At 36.0% G+C, this 21,365-nt stretch overlaps 1 protein-coding gene across 12 annotated transcripts in view; it reads right to left on the reverse strand.

Annotated features, from left to right (window-relative positions):
* EMSY (EMSY transcriptional repressor, BRCA2 interacting) overlaps positions 1-21,365 on the reverse strand; it is an 80,611-nt gene that overhangs the window by 15,376 nt on the left and 43,870 nt on the right. For all 12 annotated transcript variants that reach the window (XM_060018245.1, XM_060018248.1, XM_060018243.1 and 9 more), the window contains 4 exons: positions 18,813-18,983; positions 12,706-12,842; positions 10,066-10,239; positions 7,920-8,118 (listed from right to left, as the gene is read on the reverse strand). In XM_060018245.1, coding sequence (XP_059874228.1) covers positions 7,920-8,118; positions 10,066-10,239; positions 12,706-12,842; positions 18,813-18,983 — 681 coding nt within the window. The remainder of the gene's footprint in view (positions 1-7,919; positions 8,119-10,065; positions 10,240-12,705; positions 12,843-18,812; positions 18,984-21,365) is intronic.

Consider the following 21,365-nt stretch of genomic DNA (forward strand, 5'->3'; position numbering starts at 1 on the left):
CTGTTTTATATTAGTTAAAAAAAAAAAACCCTATAAACAAAGTTTCTCTTAAAAAAAAACAATTTGTTTTTTTTTTAATCTTTGTTTTACTATAAACTTCATGCTTTATCTCCCCAAGAAGACTGTAAGCCCCCAGAGGGCATAATGTCTTTCATGTCTGTATTCACTTATTCATTCACTCACTGATTCAACAGACTAGGCACCCATGTGCCTGAGTCAACATTTGGCACTGAGGATATAAAGGAGCTCACAGAATAATCAAAGGATGCTCAAGAAGCACACAATCTGGTTGGAGAGACAGACATGTAAAGAGACAAATTACAATTCAATGTTATAATTGCTATAATAAATAGGTGTGCGTTTGCGTGGGTGGGTGCATGTTTGTGTACAGTAAGAACAAAACGCTGTATGAGTCTTGTTTTCCCCACTGCACCTAAAAATGTGTTCTGTATTATAACCTGAGCATTCAGTGAACACTTATTGGATGGCTGAGTTACTGAAAGGAAATCCTGTCCATGACAACAAGAATGGATAAATGATCTAGAAGTAGCATGATATGACACGTATAACATTTGGAGTTCAAAGGCTTACGTTACAGTCCTAGCTCTATCAATTATCAGCAAGTTAATTCTCTGGGTCTCAGTATCATTATTTCTAAAATGGCAACACTAAAATTACCTCTCTACCTCACAGGATTTCTAAGGATATAATGAAATGACATACATAAAAGAGCTTTATAAACTATGAAGGACAATAGAAGTGTTTTATTTTGTTGTTGTGGGTTGAAAAGTTCTAAGCCTTTTTGTTAGTTTCCAAATAAATTATAGCCCTAACTCAAGGCGTATTATATTCATGCTATATAAGTATGCATGTAAATACTAAATACACATCAAATCAAACAACAAATTATTTATTGAGTTTTCCGTCTACAGAATAAGTAGGTTGTATTAGACTATTGTTAAGTTCCTACACTCCTTGGTCCAAGATACCACACAGGAAATTATACAGGCTATAGAAGCATGACTCTTACTCGCAAGTTTAGATTATAATGGAGGAGACATAAAATAAAGATATACATATAGCTTTGTATTTTGGGATAAAGTCAAATGATTAGGGCAAATAGGGCAACTATATAGAAAGAAAAAGACTATTGTGAATTGGAATGGTCAGTGAAAGCATCACAGAAAAGAATTCATGCAGCCCTAAAACCAAGAATAAACAACTTAAGTTCAACCTTCTATGAACTTTGTATTTTCAAAAACCACAAAGTTGTCCAAAAAGGTAAAGCGGGGGGGGGGGGGGGATGACTCTTAAAAAAACAAAAACAAAAAAACTGTCTTCCTAAAGAAAACAAAATCAATATACAAAATATCTGGAATTTTTATTTACCATTAACAAATTGTATTTCCGCTCCCCACCCTAGCCTCTAAACACTAGGTAGAATATATACCACACCAGGGATGTATAATTTCCATTAAACTTAAAAAAAATCTAGATGACTGAAGGACAATATCCCGTAGTAATATCAAATGCCACATGAGGCATGTAACAGTTTTTCTTTACTCATTCTAAGTTGATATATAGAATTTAAACTTAAGAGAACTGATTATATTAGGGAATCATTAGTTTTATATAAACTAAGTTCTCAATTTTAAGAATTTCTCATGATGCTATAAGTACCCCTGGCTAGGTGAGAGGACCTATAGGCAAAGAATGACTTTGCAACCCAACTCTGTAAAATACACACACTGAATACCCAGAAGAAAGCAAAAACTGCACGGGTAGAGAGATAATGTAGAATAAGACTGGAAAAGGAGAACAAATTTCCACATGGGACCACCTGTCAGAGACATCACCCCACATAACATCATCCCATAGGGACTGGGGAGATTGGTCTTTCTCTTTCTGCCCATACTCAGAAAGTGTAGCTGACCATACAAAGCACCAATGCAGCAACCCCAAATGCTGTGACACAGAATGAGGGTGTGAACCTAAATGTGAAAAACATTCCTTGAGTGATTTTCCTCTCTACTTTTGGCTTATGCTTAGACTAGATAAATCTACTGCCTACCAAATCTGATGCTGGGGTCAGAGTGCAATGACTGAGACACCAGGAGCCTGATCTAACAGTTCCATTTGATTATGCAGTGTGCATCCATCTAGACTTTCCTATGTCTCTTGAGGATGATGGCCTACTGACCCTCAGATATCTTTCCCCACAGGTCATTTAACAAATATTTATTGGGCATCTACTACATGTTAGGTACTAGAGATAAACACTGTATTGCTATATTCAAAGGCAGATTCAGGCATCTCTATGGAAGAATGTCTCCTATGTCTTTACAATAAAAAGCCTATATCACATTTGCAAAGAATCATAAGATCTCTCAGCTAGAAAAGACAATCTAAAAGTATACTATCATCAATGATAGTATGATCATTGATAGAGGATGATATCATCAACTATCATCAAGTAATACTATCATCAATCCTAAGCTAAAATCTTCAAAATATCCCTAACAATCTAGGAATCCCACACCACAGAACTCACTGTTTTCTAAGACAGTTTCTTTCCATCTTTGCACTGTTAGGACAATTAGAAAATTTTCTTATATAGAGTGGAAACAGGTCTTCTGATCGCTACTCAATGGTTCTAGTTCTGTCCATGTACCTACCAAAGACCAATTCTTTTCCCTCTTCCATGTCACAGTCCTCAAGATAACTGACAACAGTTCCATGTCCCCCACAACCCCACCCAATTTTCATCTTCTCTTCTCCATGATAAATGTCCTTTCTCCACCTACCATTCTTCATATAAAATGATTCCCAGATGCCTTATGCATCTAAACCATCTCTTCTAAACTAAACCCAAGATGTCTATATCCCTTCCATGATATAATAGGTACCTTCCCTCTGAAGTACTGTCATAAAGCCCAAGGTCTTCACAGTATTTAACTGCTTATACAGCTTTGCCCCACATGTTCCAGAGAACATTAATTCCTCAAGATGTTCTGCAAAAGGGACTTCCCTGGTGGCGCAGTGGTTAAGAATCTGCCTGCCGATGCAGGGGACACGGGTTCGAGCCCTGGTCCGGGAAGATCCCACATGCCGCAGAGCAACTAAGCCCCTGCGCCACAACTGCTGACCCTGTGCTCTAGAGCCCACAAGCCACAACTACTGAATCCGCATGCCTACAGCCCGTACTCCGCCACAAGAAAAGCCACTACGATGAGAAGCGTGCGCACCACAATGAAGAGTAGCTCCCACTCATCGCAACTAGAGAAAGCCCGTGAGCAGCAACAGACCCAACACAGCCAAAAGTAAATAAATAATTTTTTTTTAAAAAGATGTTCTGCAAAAGAAGGGTTCCATGGCCAAAAAAGTTGGGGGCATTTTACATTATATCCTTCATCTTTCACAACATATATTAGCATATAATGGCTCTGAAAAGTTCTGCAATAAGTATGTTTTGCTTAACCTCGATTTATTCCTCACCCTCACCATGACCTACCAAGATCATGAAGCTTCTGGAAAAACCATCCTAGAAACCAAGTTGTGGCCTACTTAAAGCAATGTCTTTACAGGATGCATTTTTATATTTGCCTCATGCCATGTTCCATCTTAAATCCTTACTCTTGGTTTTGTCTCCTTTTTCTCTTCCATTTTACTTCACATAATCTTATATTCTAGCTAATCTACCTTAAAACCTTTTGGAAATAAAGAGAATATAAATAAAGAAAACTTTTAACATTTTTTCTTTCTTTTTTAAAAAAAATCTATAACCCAATAAGCCCAATAACCCTATTCCCAAGTGAGAAAGGGAAAATAAGAAGATCCAAATAGGAAGGAAAGCTCAGGCGCTGTGGAAGGCATACGGTCCAATCTTCAGTAAGTGATCTAGGCAAGTATGACCTTGAACTATTAGGGTTGGTCATCTAGCTATCAGTATGTAAAAATACTTCAGGGGTATACAGCTTAAAAGGCCCACCCACTAGGTTAGGGGAAACGCCAAAAAGGAAAAAATGTTTTGGACTCAGGCAACAGAAATTAGTTTATAAGGCTGAAGTTTAACTCCGTATCACAGTTATTATGGTTGCTGTTCTGCTGTTTGTTCATTCAGGGACTTTTACTGGGTGTCTACTTAGAGCTAGCTAACCTCTTCGCTAATTATTGAATATATAGAGATGAATATGATCCTTGCCTTTGAGAAGCTAGTAGCCTAGTGGAAAGGAAAATAATTATATTAAACAAACAAAAAAAAGTACAAAATAAAATGATCAATGATAAAATAGCTGGTAGTACAAAGCAACTTCGGAAGCGTAGTATATAGAAGGAGTGATGAACCCTCCTAGGGTGATCAAGGAAAGTGCCACAACAAGGTGAAGGTGAAGGTCTCTATTCTAGACTGTGAGGAGATAGTTCAGAAATAAGGTATAAAAAAAAAAGAAGAAAGAAATAAGGTATAAGGCCTAAATTGCTCCTCCTTGCGGGTGGGGAATGGTGGGGAAAGTTTCGAAACCACAAGTAGAATCAAGAAATTCCTTGGCATAAAAGACATCCTTATTCTAAGACTTGTGTAAAGGAAGTCACCAGAAAAAGGATATGAAGTCAAGCAAAGTTGATTCATTATTACAGTAGAATGCCAACTATCTAACAAATAATGGGCTTTAGAAAATTATCAATGGATGCTTAAACTAGTAGATAAATGTTTTATGAGGAATATGATATTTATATAGTCGCAAAGCATCTCCCATAAATTACCATTAATCTCAGAGGGAAATATGGTAACTTCATAATGCAAAAAAAACGGGAAGACATCATCTTAATTAACCAAGAGATCGACATTAACGTCATCAATATTGGGACAAACTGACATCAGTGCCTCCCGATAAGACAAAGCTAAGGATATATCACATCTGTAGAATTCCTGCTGAATCAAACGATAAAGAAACATCAGACAATACCAAATTGAAGACTATTCTACAAAGTAACTGATTATTTCCTTCAAAAATGTCAAGATCAAGAAACACAAAGAAAGGCTGGAGGATTATCCAAATTTAAGGGGAAAAAAGAGCCATGACAATTAAATGCAACTAAATGTAATGCATGATCCTAATTTGGATTGTGGACTGGTGGGGGGGGGCGGGTGGTGGTAAAACTTCAAAGAACATGATTGGACAGCTGATGACATTTGAGTGGATTGTAGATTACAGAACTGTAACTTCATATGTCTTGATTTTGATAACTGTATTTTAGTTATGAACAGACTAACCCTTAAGAAATATAAACCTACAAATGTAAGTATTTAGAGGTAAAGGACATAATATCTACAACTTGCTCTCAAATGGTTAAAAAATTTAAAAATTATAGACACAGGGAGGACAGAAAGAGAATCAACAACAAAGCAAATAGGGCAAAATATAAATAAGTGGTGAATCTAGGTAAAGAATATACACAGGAGTTTTTTTTTTTTTTTTTCGGTACATGGGCCTCTCACTGTTGTGGCCTCTCCCATTGCGGAGCACAGGCTCCAGACGCACAGGCTCAGCGGCCATGGCTCACGGGCCCAGCCGCTCCGCGGCATGTGGGATCCTCCCAGATCGGGGCACGAACCCGTGTCCCTTGCATTGGCAGGCGGACTCTCAACCACTGCGCCACCAGGGAAGCCCACAGGAGTTCTTTTTAATCTTCTTGCAACTTTTTGTAAGTTTGAAATTACATTAAAATTTACTAAAAAGAGGTGCACTAAAAACTACAAAAGCGATATAAAGAAAGAATGGACTCTTATATAGTGCTTCTATTCCCCGTTAAGTATGACCCTCTTATACCTTGAAAACCAAACATAAGTCTTAGACTGATCAAAACCTTTATCCCTTTCCCTGGCGGTCCAGTGGTTAAGATTCTGCATTTCCACGGCAGGGGGCGTGGGTTTGATCCCTGGTCGAGGAGCTAAGATCCCACATGCCCTGAGTTGTGGCCAAAAAAACCCCCCAAAAACCCAAAAAAGCCCTTTATCCCTTTCTCTTAAATCATAGCATATGTATTCCCAGTCCCTTGTCTTTGTGAGAATGTACTAAGGAACTATACAAGGATATGGTGAGAGGAGTAAATGCAGACTATAAAAACTGGCTTTATAGGCAACTATATTACATATACCTACTTTGAATGGTGAATTTTTTCTGTATTACAGAATATTTTAAAAAGAAGTAATATGCAATGAAAGATAAACAACAAAAATAAATGAGGCCCCATATAATAACAGATCAAAGAGCAGAAAACTTTACACTCAATCAGTTCCAAAAATAGCCAAATTTTTGTCCCTTTCTTAGAATGAAAATTGAAGGCTCACTAATGAAATGGCATGTTAGGGAAGTAATGATTGGCTTATAGCTCTCTTGGGAAAAAACTAGCAATTTCAAAAGATAACCTGAGATTATGTATACACAGACATCTACTGTTCAGGTCCCCATTTCAGCACCAATTCATAACCTAAACATTTTACTGGCCCACTATGAAAATATTTCTCAAGGGAAAAAAAAGGCTGGTATTATTCAAATAACTACAGACTTAAAAATAAAAGAGGGAAAAAAACATCTGATGAGTTAAACTAAGAATGGAATCTATACATATCAAATCAGTAAGTCTAAAAGAAATAGAGAATAAGCATCATCTTACTATAACTAGACATAAACTGATTCATAATCAATACAGAAATAATAAATTAAATCTTAGCAAATTGATTCAGAAAATACTACTATTATTGATAATATGCAGAAGAAAATTATCCATTTTCTAAAATGAGTGCCATATTGTCTGTTTGTTAAAATCAACATTTTAATTTTTAACTGATGAGTTTTCAAAGACCATTTCAAATGCTACCTCCTTCATGAAGCTTTCTCATGAAGTTTAATACATAATATAAACTAATAAATAAATGTCAAATTGAATTAATGGAATAATCAGCAATGTGAACCATTAGTAAGACTAATCTAGGAAGATTCCACTGAAGAGTTAAAATAATAATTCCTGCACAATATGAAGAAGCTGTATTAGAAAAGTGAAGGTGCCAAGAAAGCATTCCAGAGACAATAATGGAGAGGTGAGGAGAGGAAATGGAGTGAGTGAGGAATGATCAAGAGAAGATAAACAGTTTTGTTTGGATATATCAGAGCTTCTAAGTACAGGTATAAATATACTACCTGACAATATGGGTGGTTAAGGTAACTGACAGACATGGGTACTAGATTTGTAGAAAGTCTCAAAGCTTATGATCATGAGTCTATTTCAAATGACTTACTAGAACAACATAATTAAAATAGCACTAAGGATAATGATTTTCCCTATTATGGAGTCTGGCTTCATAGCACCTTCCTTATAATTAGGACAACCATATAATTATCACTAAACTGGAACACTTTTGAGAGTGAAAGCGAATGCTATTAATAATTATTCTAGAACAGAAATAAACTAAGACTTGTCCCATGCAAACTGCAATGTATGATCACCCACTTACAGCCCACTTATGGCCCCATCTCTGACCACCTTGATCCTTTCTCAAGATTCAGCAACAACCATTTCAAAAGGTATATTCACTTTCTTGCATACTTCTCCTACTTACTCAAAGCAAACAGAAGGAATCACAGCTCTATCCAGTTTGATAATACCTACCTGCCAAAATCATCATCTAAAATTTACCAATTACTTGATGAACATATGCCAGGCAGGAAAGAATGGTAATAAGCCTTACCAAAAACAAAACTTCAGCTCACTGATTACATATCAAACAAAAGACAATAAAATCAAAAGAACTAACAAGTCAAAGCATACATGTTTATTTGAGATCCCTAGATTCAACTATTTTAGGACTAGGGCACTATGTCAGCAGCAATTACATAAATCAGAAGTAAAATGGATCTTACCTTGGGAACTTTGGGAGGACTCCGTAGAAGAGGAACTACTATCTGTATAACTCTGTGGTTCTTCTTTTCCCTCCTGAATAGATGAATTACCAGCCTCTGCCACCCTGGATGCTTGCTGTAATGTTTCCGTGACCAGCTGCCTTGTTTGTTCACTAACAACTGTAGCTTGAAACGTCACTGGTTTAGGTTTAATAAGAACCTAGAACACAAGCAAAAATACAACCAGTATAAATTTAGAGCATTTAAAAAATGCTTAACTTCTAGGTCATGATGAAACAAATATTTTCCTGACACAGAAAACAGTGCTCTGTACATTTATTATACTTTGGGCACAGCACTGTTCATCAAAGACTAATTCAATCTATGAACAAATTATAGCAGGCCACATACAAAATTTCAAGCGGTACATGCTACATTACAACAGCTATGATTCTAACAAGAGCCTTTGACCCTGTTTTTTCTTGCCTGTAATGACTTCAGGAGTCATTTTACAGTCTGTAGGCTATACAGTAGAAAGATAGTCACAAACTAAGGATGGCAGAACAGAAAGACACAAGGAGCCTAGATTCCCAGGGGAATTTTTGAGTCACAATAACAGTCCAGGATTTCCTTCCTCTGAATATTTATCAACATAATAAAAATAAAACCCTAATTTGTTTAAGCCACTGTTCTTCAGGTTTCTTTTCTTTAGCAACCAAATGAAATTCCTAATTAACACAACTGCACAAAGTAAAATTGCTAAGGACCTAAGTCATCTTTGAAGAAATCCCCAGAGGAACACTAATTTAGACAACTATTACAATCGATAAGGAACATGTGATAGATCAACTCTTGGCAAAGGTCAAAACCACAGACACTACAACAAGTGAAATGGGAGAAAAGTTTCACAGTGAACCATTCCACTTCAAAATCTGGACTCTGGGAGTTAACTTCAATTGGGTACATGGAATAAAAATATTATTTCACCACAATTATTTTTTATTTCTCCCATATATAAGTTTCTAAACCTTTTCAGACTCTTTAAGTCACCATTTCCAAAAATTCAAGAATGAAAACATGGGTTATGACTTAGATGATAGAGCAAATGAAACTGTTACAGTTGAAATTTAAAGGCAATTTGAACTTATTAGAAAATCACAAAACTTATTGTTTAGATATGTAAACTATTTGGCTATAATACTGAGGGAACTGATTCTAAAGGCAAATTATTAGTTTATAGGTAAATTAGTAGCTTTTACAAAAATTCTAGGATAGCATTTCTCAACCAAAGCTGACATCGATTCCTTTGATATTCTCAGAAAAGTAATAAAGTACCTGCAAAATAAACAGTAGCCCAGCAACACAGGATTAAATCCTGAGCCTCAGTTTCCCAGACAAATCTCCAGAAAAGCTCCCTTATCGTTTACTTGTTGAAAAATGAATGGATCTTCAGCTTCTCCATTATTTAGGTTTCAAGTAAATCAAATTTTATAATATCCAAAGTGCTTTCAAAGGCCATATAAGCTTATAAAAAATACTTTTGAGAGATTATGAATAACCATCATCCCTCAACCATCTTCTTCTCAAAAAACAATATATACCTTCAGCAAATTTCATTCCAAGGGGATTCTTTTTTTTTTTTTTTCAAAGATTTAATTTTATTTATTTTTTTGGCTGTGTTGCGTCTTCGTTGTGCACAGGCTTTCTCTAGTTGTGGTGAGCGGAGGCCACTCTCGTTATGGTGCGTGGGCTTCTACTTGCAATGGCTTCTCTTATTGTGGGGCACCGGCTTCAGTAGTTGTGGCTCACGGGCTCTAGAGCGCAGGCTCAGTAGTTGTGGCACACGGGCTTAGTTGCTCTGCGGCCTGTGGGATCTTCCCAGACCAGGGATCAAACCCGTGTCCCCTGCGTTGGCAGGCGGATTCTCATCCACCGCGCCACCAGGGAAGTCCTCCAAGGGGATTCTGTTCTCTAAGCTTTGCTCATGACATTACACAAATATTTAAGATGTATATTTTTTTAAGTACTGAAAAGTACTATTTTGAAAACAGATGATTATACACATTCAATCATAACTTTTAATAATCTGATTCTTTAAATATTACTGATCTTTTCTAGGAATTTGAAATATACCAGAGTCAAGAAAAATCACCATATCTTAGCATACCTGTGTTTTCCCTTGCTGCCCATAAACAATTTTTGTTGGGATGATTTTAGCTGCTGGTTGAACTGTGGAACCTATTCCTTTTGGCTGAGTTACAATCATTTTGGTGATGGGTCTTGTAGCAGTGATAATAGCTGGCTTTGCTCCTGTTGGTACCGTCTGAATAGTCTTTTCTCCCTAAATTGAAGTCAGTAAATATATGAGATTTATATGCATTTTTTCACTGAAAATCACAGAAAGGTTTTACCAGGATGATGGGCAAAGGGCTGTAAACTCTGCAACAAAGTACAATGTTTCCAGGTGATCAAAAATCTTAGATCTAGTTGAAATGATCTCAGAAGTCCTCTGACCAACCTTCTGTCCTATGAAGGCATTAAATACTTCTTGGTGAGTGAATTTAAAAAATCACCTTATGTAAGAATACTTATTATACTGTCTCATTCATAGAATATGTACATAAAATAAGAGTCAAAAATTATAGAAGAATATATACTAAAATGCTAACAATGGTTATCTCTAAGTGTTGGGACTATAGGTCTTGTCCCCCCAACATTCATCTTTATTGACGTTTATCTGAAATGAACATATGTGTAATAAAAAAATTACTGTGCATTTTACCAATAGCTAAATGTTCACATACAAAATAAACTACCTCAGTTCCCCAAACATGAAATTATAAGGATATATAGCAGAAGGCCTCTGTGAAACAGTATGGGCAAAAGATGAAATCAGCAGAGATATTAACATTCTTTCTGAGGTTACATGGGAAAATACAAAGAAAAAACATAGGACTTCTCCCACGTCAGCATGTTACTAATATCACTTTAGTCTATTAACTAGATAGTTTAAGCCCATTAACTTTTCACCATTTTCATCTGCTTTATTCTTAAGTACCATTTTCTGGTCAGTTATGGAGTCAATACTTGAGCTTAACTAAATTAAATTCAAATACAGTCATTTTACTAAACTATTAAAATTTTAAAAATTAAAATCCATAAAAAGCAAAGGATCTGAAATTTTTTCACCTTATCAGTTTTTCTTTTTAGTCATCATCACCTAAATGTGTGGCCATCTAAACTTAGCAGCCAGTAAAAACAAAGCACCCAGGTGAGCTGGCAAAAAGGTAATCACTCTGTGAATTTAGAGCTAAATGATTACAAAATTCACATGTTTAAATATCTGCCGCAGTTATCTAAGGGAAACATGGAGTGTCTGCCAATCATGTGATTACTTATTTTAATACATGTACACCCTTCACAGCAGCATCTCTGGAAAGAGCTCTAGTTCATTTGCCAAGAGCTGCTAGTTTGCAAGTGGGCATGCCCTTCTATTAAGTAGCTCAATGGGGCCTGTCCAAGTATAATTAAAGACCATTCAAAACCAATCAAAACCAACTAGCAGGCTATTTTTTGAAAAAGCTCTTCTGGTGTGTGTGTGTGTGTGTTTACGCATACACAGGTAAGCAAGTTATGAGTACAGGTACATGTACATATGTGGTTAAGCTGATGGTCTTATACTCTGATCTGCTTGTTTGACTATCATTTCCTGTGTCAAACTGTTGCTATTAGATGTATATAGCAGCTAGTACTCACACACACTATTCTTAGATCTATGTGACCATAGGACCTAGAGTACATGGCACTCCCCTCTTTTAATATCAAGTTCCATGAAATTACAAACCAAAAGATAAAGCATTCTGAAAATCTGAATTCTAATCCTGGCTTTACTTTTGGCTTACTATGTGAACTAAGGCAAGGAACAATCTATGTTTTCCCACGTGATGAAAAAATCTAATACTAGACCCCTACCAACATTGTAAAGACTGTGATGCCTAGGAAGCTACTAGAGATCAACTACAATGAAGTATAGCATTTTTTTTCTAGCAAAGTAGGGACACTACCAAACCTAGATAGTTAAGTACAAAGAGTAATAACAGTAAGAAAAAAAAATTATTGAGGACTTCCTATGTGCCAGGCACTGTTCTAAGCACTTTCAACAGCTACCAGTTAGTTACTCAACAAATTCACTGGTAGAGATCATCATCCCCAACGTACAAATGAGGAAATTAAGGATGAGAGAAGTCGAATAAGTTAGCCAAAGTCAAACAATTATGATACTCAGAGACAAAGCCTAGGTTTGGCTAACTCCAAATCTCTTAACCTCTTAACAACTGCCTTCAGAACTATAAATGAATCTGTTATTTATTTGATTTTTTTTCACTAGCTCAAAGACGTAAAAATGAAAGTAACAAATCATTGTCATTAATTTAGTCTTAGTCCCAAATATTTCTCTTTGCCTAGCCTAGGCGAAATACTAGACTGGTATCTATTGGCCAAAAGCAGGAATAAACTGTCCTCTGACAGAAGTCCCTCTGTAGTTAACCCAGTGGAATCTTCCATCTGGACCAAGCTAAGCATCTAAATCATGGTCATAAGCAACTTAGCTATGAACAACATGTTTTAGAAATTACTATAAAAAATGGCATCAGTAGGTGGTGTTTTTTAACAGTTATTACATCACAGCAGGGGTAAATCAAGCCATTCTGGCCATTGTGGGTTCTGAAGTCCTTAGACAAATATTTGTATAGCTGGTCTTTAAAATCCTTAGTGGATTGCTGAGTCTGCAGTTCAAGCTCTTACTTACTCCAGCATTTAGCAATGTTGTGACAACGTTTTTGCCCGGGAGGCCTTGAATGGTGGTTCCTTTTCCTGTAGTCTTTTGCACAACAATCACATTGGGCTTGGAAGTCATTGGGATTGTAGTGATTTTGGTAGTCGTTCCTTAGAGAAGGGGGGAGAAAAGGAGGCCCGAGTTAAGGACTAGTGATATTTGGTTACTTCTGTTTATGTTGTATACAATTAATACATGTAGTTGATGTCATCCCTAGATGACGTGAAAGCTGTCATGAGGATGAAAATGAAGGCCTGGAATAATAAATTACAAGTTGTCCTAGAATGAGAGAATATTAAGAATTGACTCTTACAGCATTCATCTTTTTGGAATCTGAGGGCCTACACACCAAACTCAGAATCTAAAAATATCACTATCTGCTTCCCCATCAATATTCCTCTCCTGACTAGTTAACTGAAACAAATTAGAAGCTCTATTCCATGACAAACATTTCTCCCAAACTCAATGGTATTACCTGTGTGACTAGTGTGATAGGAAAACTCTTCAAAAAATAACATAGAAAAGAGGTAAATATGTATCAAAATTCTCATGTAACACTAGACTATAGAGAAAATTGATGAAATGTCATTTATTTTTATGTGACAAGAAAAACACAAAATAAACACAGTCACAGACCAAGTCAGATGAAACGTATACTCATCACCTGCAACACTCTGAAAAGTCAGAGGATGAAACCCTAATTTATATACTTATATATATAAACTTATATTTTCCATCATTAACATCTATGTAGTAGATCTATATCTACTGATCCAAACATATTATTATCTTACCCTCTCCCCCACATCCTTCCACAAACTGCTTCTCTTCCACCTATCAAATCTATCTACCTATCAAATTTATACCCTATATTCTTCTGATTGTTCAAGTTGGAAATCCTGGTGTCAATCTTTGCTTCTTGCCTTGTCTTCATTCCCTGTACCCTCTAACAAAATGAAAGCCCCTTGGCTCCACACTGTATCTTTTCACACCACTGAGTCCTCAGTGCTTAGCACACACTGTACGGCAATTACTCAAGTAATCATTCAACGAGTATGTGAATGAACTAAATTTGTCACCAACATATGTCTTCTTTCAAAATGTTATCAATGCCAGCTCAATAGACAGGCCCACATCTCTTTTGGCTTCCCATATTTTCTCCCTATTTCAAGTTTCTCTATCATTCAAATAGCTCTGATGCATCCTGCCATAGCAAACATCCTAAAAAAACAAAAACAACTCATTTCACCATATCAAGAACCAACAACATGTGAAATTGGTCAAAAACCTTCCAAATCCCCATTGTATTTAGTTCCAACTTCCTGTCTTGGGTTTCAGAATCCTTTATAATCTGGCCTTAAATCCACCAATTAGATCTTATTTGTTCCTACTCCAAAATACACACCATAAACTCTAGTTTAACAAGTAACTCCTTTTACTATGGCTTCCTATTACCTACCACACAAAGACCAAACTGCTCTGCTTAGCCCTCCAGGTTCCATCAGACCTTAATTTTCAGGATTATCCAATATATACCTCTCCTTCAATGTGCTGGTTTCCACACTGGTCCTTGAGCACACCAATCCCAGTGCTACTTCTGCACCTATAATTTTCTCTGCCTATGAAAACAGGCAAGTCATATTTTTCTGCTATAGGCCTGCATATCATTTATCAAATGACTAAGCACAGAATGGGTACACATTAAAAACACAACTGATTAATATACTCTCAAGAATAAAAGTTAAAATTTAATCTTTTCTACTGAGAAACCTTAGCATTCCTTACTAGTTTTAGAAATAAGATTGCACAAGAATAAGAATATTCTAGTTATATGTCAGTTTTGGGCCATCTTGTTACAATATCTTTATAATACACTTGCCATCATCTAATGCCTCATCAGTCCAAGGTAACATGCTCAGGTAATATAAAAAAGCACTTTTATCCGTGGGCCAGTTTCACAAATGTTTTTCCCTTTACCTGCAGTCTCTGAATAGTGAACTGTTAAGAGCCACAAAAACCAAGCTGCCTCTTATCCACTTACATCAACTTTAACTCTTAATTAACTCCAGTCCCTCATATGTGATTATGATGCCTCCTCTGACAATGCTCCCTCACCAAATAATTGGTTAATAAAAAAGTGTTCTTAGAAAGTAAGCATTAAGAACTATCTCAAGGAAATGTAAACCAAGATTTAACTCCATACCAAAGTACAAGGATCACTTTTTTGACAAAACTTGCTTAACAAATGAATTATATTTATAACTATGAAAATGTCAAATCCTTTCCATTATGGGTGTGTCAATTTATGAGACAGTTGCAAACCAAGTTCACCAGCTTAACAAAATGGGAGGTGGGGGCAATGTTAGAAAACAGAAGAAAAAGGCATAGCATAAGGAAAAGCAAGTACAGCATTATATTACAATTATGAATAAATTAAGAATACAATTTATGACTAGAATTATCAAATTATAAAAGTTTAAAATTTCAATAGCATGTTTCTATATCTCAGGTGACATCTACATTATATTGAAGAAAGAAGTATTACTCATTTAAAAAAAAGTCTTCCTCGGACTTCCCTGGTGGCACAGCAGTTAAGAATTAGCCTACCAATGCAGGGGACATGGGTTCAATTCCTGGTCCAGGAGGATCCTACATGCCGCGGAGCACCTGAGCTCATGTACCACAACTACTGAGCCTGTGCTCTAGACCCCGCAAGCCACAACTACTGAGCCCATGTGCCACAACTACTGAAGCCCACATGCCTAGAGCCCGCGCTCCACAACAAGAGGAGCCACTGCAATGAGAAGCCCGTGCACTGCAACGAAGAGTAGTCCCTGCTCACCCCAACTAGAGAAAGCCCACACGCAGCAACAAAGACCCAACACAGCCAAAAATAAACAAATAAATAAATAAATAAAGTCTTCCTCTATGTTTTCACAGTATTCAGTGTATAGTTCTCATGTTACAAGAGACTATACAAGTTCACCTGTTTAGCATTCTTTAGGGCAGAGAATGCACCTCATGTACATCACGGTGTATCACAGCATCTGACCACATATCTAGTTCATAGCGTATTAGAGAACTCACCTATACATAGTCTTTACTTATAAGGAGTCAAGATACAATGGGTGCAAGTAAATGTGAATCACATTTGGATCATGGGCCATGATACTGACGCATTCCAGAGATTCCTATTCAAAAATAAGATGCCTGTAAAAGTTTGAGCATTATGGTAGGTAGGCTTAACGAACACAAATTTATTGGCCCAGATTTTACTATTCACAGATTCTTAAATCACTCTGACAATCTTGGTTTTTTGGATAATGTTTTATGTGTTACTTTGCTCAAAGAATGAGCAAATGAATGAACAAATGGACAAGTATATAGACGCAAGCCTTGCCTGGACGTTGTACTAAAGATCAAGGGAATCAAAATCAAGTCCTGCCATTGTCAAAGGTTCTCATAATGTCCTTAGAGTCAAGATAATGAGTTTACCTCTGGGTTCTGAAGGAACCCATCTTCTGCATAAAATAGGCATGATTTTTCAACAAAGCTCTCCAAAAGACTTACATATCTAATAGTTCTCTCTATATATACACATATAAGTAAATATTTGATTCCATAAGACATGAATTAAATAACTGCAAAAATAGTCATGCCTTCCACTTAATTGCTTATTCTAATAAAAACTTGACCTTTCTAGAAAGCACTTTGAAAGCATGAACTTGCCTTCCAAGATATTATACAAAGAAAATAAGAACTTCACATAATAATTTATGTATAATGATGTTTGTCACAGGATTATTTATGACAAAAAAAATTGTTAAGTAACCTAAAACATTCAACAATGAATAAACAGTTAAATCATGGTGCATCGTATGAGAGAACACTGTATAGTAATTAATCTGGGGAGGGGGTGGGGTGTCAAAATACATTTAATGGAATGGGAAAATGATATTATTATATGAAAAAAGATTAAAACTGATAGTATTAGATCTAAATTTAATTTTAAAAATATACATATATACACAAAAACATTTATACAAAAATCTAAAAAGAAAAAGGAATAAACAGAAATATATACACTTAAATTTTAACATATTTCTCTAGATGGCGAAAATTACAGGTTTTTAATTTTCTTTGTATACCTTTCTGTATTTTCCAAATTCCCCACAATAAAGGGGAAAATATCATTTTTTTAAAGCCTTCTATGCTTACAACCAGGTGTTTGAGTATATTTTAAGAAAAGCATTTCTTTATGGTTGTGGGTTGGTGGGGGCATGGACTCTAGTATCCAGCATCTGATCATGGATGAAGGCAGAAAACTATCTAAATTCATCCAACCAGGCTTATCGGTTTACTGTGAAAAGACAGGGATTGAAAACTACTAATAAACTAACCGATAATCCCAGTATCATAGAGCAACAAGAGTATTATAAAATAAGAAAACTATCTTTATAAAGAATACTGATATGTAACGTAAGGATCAGTTTAAAGCAGTCAGAAATGAAAGAAGTTCTTTAGAATTAAAGTGTCAAATAGTGAAGCAAAGGTTGAGGCAAAATGAGCTCCATGCAATGAATAAAGCTATTTCAGCTGTGAGCCCAGTACATCCTATAGTGCTGAAAAAGTTTAAGAACTCTTCCTCTGTACACCCATACACTTGAAATAGTGACTAACCATGAGTTACTTCATATTTAAAAACAAAGGTGGATGAAATGTATACATGTGTAGGGTATGTATCTCACCGCCTCTTTGCTTCTAGGGCAATGTGCTTGCCTGTATTGCTCTAACCTCATACAAAGCAGCTAAATCATAAGTAAGGTTTGAAAACAGAGGCTTTATGACATGTAGACATTCCTCCAAGCTATATGGTATTAAGAATTCATATGTAAGTAAAGAAAAACCCTTATGGTCATAAAAAGCTATACACTAATAAGAAACATGATTACTTTTTGAAAAATGTTTAAGTATGCGCTCTATACTATTTAAAGGTATTGTCAGGTAATAAATTATAATTTGAGTTTTAACTGTGTTATTTAAAATATCCTCTTAAAAGCTGGAGTATGATGATTCTTTCCCTACCGATTTCACCCTCCTCAGTTTGGCAAACATTGCAACTTACACTTAAAAAGTAGAGCCAAATTTACCAGCTTTAAATGTAGTGCTTTATGCCAATACCATGCCCTGCTTTTTTTTTCACTCCTTGAGTTATCAGCAACATCATATTACTGCCAGGAACTTCAATCCCTTCACTTTAAAATGTTAGAACAATTCACCTGGGGCATACAAAATATGGCTAGTCTACAAAAATGGTAGACAGTTAAAGTCCACAGGGCTTGCTTGGTCAGAGATTATTCACATCATTTTAATTAAAAAATAATAATCAATGAAAATGGATACCATGTTAACATTCCAGTTCAGGATACACAACGCAAATATTGCAGGAATAAATGAGCCAATAAAAACCAGGTAAGGTTCCAAAATACCAATAAATATTAGCCTTCACTATCTGAGTAAAACATTTTTAAAAAGTGAATAGCCAATATAAATGGTGAAAAGCAAATAAAAATATTCAAGTATTTTTATTTTTAATATGCTAAAGTGACATTAGTAATTGAAATTATGAGATATGATCCCTCAAACATATTTAGACTAATAAATACTAGTTCTTCCTCTATCTAGCTTGTATGGTTTTGGACAGGTCAAGTTCATCCTCTAAACTTAAATATGTCTGTACCTGTAGACTGGGGCTGATACCAACTATTTCAGAGTTATGAGGTATGAATTGATAAATGGGGCAATACTTTGTAAATGAAAAATCTCTACGCAAATGTAAACCATAATCCTTCCATTCTGATTAAATGCAACTAAATGTTCTAAAACTCTCAAAAGTTTAACATATGAAGATTTAATACTAGAACTAAAAAACTATACTTAATCACTAAAACATCAGGACTAAAAACAAAGCTCTAGATTTCTAAGCAGAAAACTGCGATCAAACAGAATCCTTCCAACAGTGAAATGTTTTTTCCTCTTATTGGTCACCTATACCTTTAATGTACTTCAGATATACCTACCAGAAACTATATTACTGCTAATTATCTTGCCCCCCAAGGTAGCTAATGATTTGGGTACTACTGTAATAATGCTACCACTGGTAGTTTTCACGTAGGTTGCAGCTCCAGGGGTTGCAGCCATCCGACCTATAGATGGGCTCACTGTTGGCCGAGTATAGGTTGCCTGTGTGCCTATAAAAGGGAAAAGCCAAGAGAAAAACTTGTCATAACTTTTAGAAGAATGACGATTTATACAGTTTAACTATAATTCAACATAATCTACATTGCTTTAACTTGAAAATGGAATTTCAAGGTGTCAAGCCATTAAGTAACAATTTATAGCCAGTTTTCAATGCACATAGCAAGAACTATAGCCAACTCAATTTGAATTAATTTTACATGTAAAATTTTGTAATGTGTTGCATCAAATTACTAACCCCAAGAAAAAGTATAACCAAGTCTGTTCCCTTCTTCCACTACCCTTCTTCCACTAGTTTGATGCCAAAAGAAACTTAAATTTAATCATCTTTCCTGCCAGAGCATTTTAGATATTTCTGTTACAGATTTCAAGGTCTCTGCATCTGTTTTATGCCGTCTCAGTGCCAAACCCAACGGCAGCACTCAGCAAATAAGGCAGTATATTGTTTGACTAAAATTTTATAAATTTTTAGGGCTTCCCTGGTGGCACAGTGGTTGGGGGTCCGCCTGCCGATGCAGGGGACGCGGGTTCGTGCCCCGGTCCGGGAGGATCCCGCATGCCGCGGAGCGGCTGGGCCCGTGAGCCGTGGCCGCTGGGCCTACGCGTCCGGGGCCTGTGCTCCGCGGCGGGAGGGGCCCCGGCAGTGAGAGGCCCGCGTACCGCAAAAAAAAAAAAAAAATTTTATAAATTTTTACTGTTTTGTACTCTGCTACCCTCTAAATATATTTCAATCTTTTAAAGAGATATTCCATCATTTTACTAGAGATTAAAATTGAAGCTGCCAAGAGTTACCAGGAATATTTCTTCTTAGCCTAAAAAGTTCACTATTTACATATTTCCTCTTAACTGACCCATTAGAATATTTTTCTTCATATCTCTCAAAGGACTTTACATTCTTCCCCACTATTTCTAGAACTTTTTCCTTTCCCCAAACAGGAATTAAAAATTAACCAGATAAGCCTGTTGTAGTTTGTCACAAATCTGGTAACTCAGAAACACTATTCCTAAGCACTGTTCCTAAATTCCTAACACTGTTCCTAAGAGCCGTTAGTTTTGGGGAGAATGAAGATAACTCAGATAAACACATTCTTCAACTGAAAAAAATTTTTTCATGATAATTAGATTCAGGGGTCACTGTGATAACTATTTCAACAACCCCCTACCAAAAATGGTTTTACTCAGTTAGTATTTACCGTTTTAAAATATAATCACTACCCAAAAAAGGGAGAAGTGGAAGAACATTAAGTAGAATTACTTTAAATTGATTACAAACATACATCTAAATCAGAAAAAAAATCTAGTGCAAAATAATTATGCTATGAAGATACATAGTTAGAATTAGTTAATTATAGCTGGAAAATATTTCAACTTAAGCTTTTGTTTTAAAATTAGAAACACTTATTCTAATATATATACATAAGCAAAGACACAATATTATTTTTCACTACCTTTCCCTAACATGAGGAATCATATCTACATAACACTACTATCTTTGTACTAAATGGAGAAAAGTTTTGGGTGAAGAATGATAGATTTAATGCAAGAATAACAGTGTTTTTAAAGCATAGGCTTTGCAAAGAGACAGAAAGTTAGAATGGCAGTTACCAGGGACTGGGGAAAGGTGGGAATGCAGAGTTATTGTTTAATGGGCACAGAGTTTCAGTTTGGGAAGATGTAAAAAGTTCTGGAGTGGGCTTTCCTGGTGGCGCAGTGGTTCAGAGTCCGCCTGCCGATGCAGGGGACACGGGTTAGTGCCCTGGTCCAGGAAGATCCCACATGCCGCAGAGCGGCTAGGCCCGTGAGCCATGGCCGCTGAGCCTGCGCGTCCAGAGCCTGTGCTCCACAACGGGAGAGGCCACAACAATGAGAGGCCCACGTGCCGCAAAAAAAAAAAAAAAAAAAAAAAAAAGTTCTGGAGCTAGATGGTTGTAATGGTTGTAAAACAATGTGAATGTACTTAATGCCAATGAACTGTACACTTAAAAATGGTGAAAATGGTAAATTTCATGTTATCTACATTTTACCACAGTTTTTTTTTTTTTAAAGCAGTTTTGGGAGTCAAACAGATCTGGATTCAAATCCCAGTCTTGTCTTTTATTGGCTGTGTGGCCTTGTGCATATTGCTCAACATAAGCCTCTGTTTTGTCTCTGAGAATGAAGATATTAAAGCCTAAGGGAGATTAAGGGTAATGCTTATACATACTTTTATATAATGCCCAATAGATGATAGCTTATAAACTTGAGAAAGGAATCATTTTACACTCTAGATTCTATTATCTAAATCTGGCCCTCTTCAAAAAGTCTGGTAAGAGTTATACAAATTTAAAATAATGGTACTGGCTAATTCTAACATTAATTAATCGTAATGGCTATTG

The sequence above is a fragment of the Delphinus delphis genome, chromosome 8 (genome assembly GCF_949987515.2).
Source record: "Delphinus delphis chromosome 8, mDelDel1.2, whole genome shotgun sequence".
In the NCBI taxonomy this organism is placed as follows: Eukaryota; Metazoa; Chordata; class Mammalia; order Artiodactyla; family Delphinidae; genus Delphinus; species Delphinus delphis.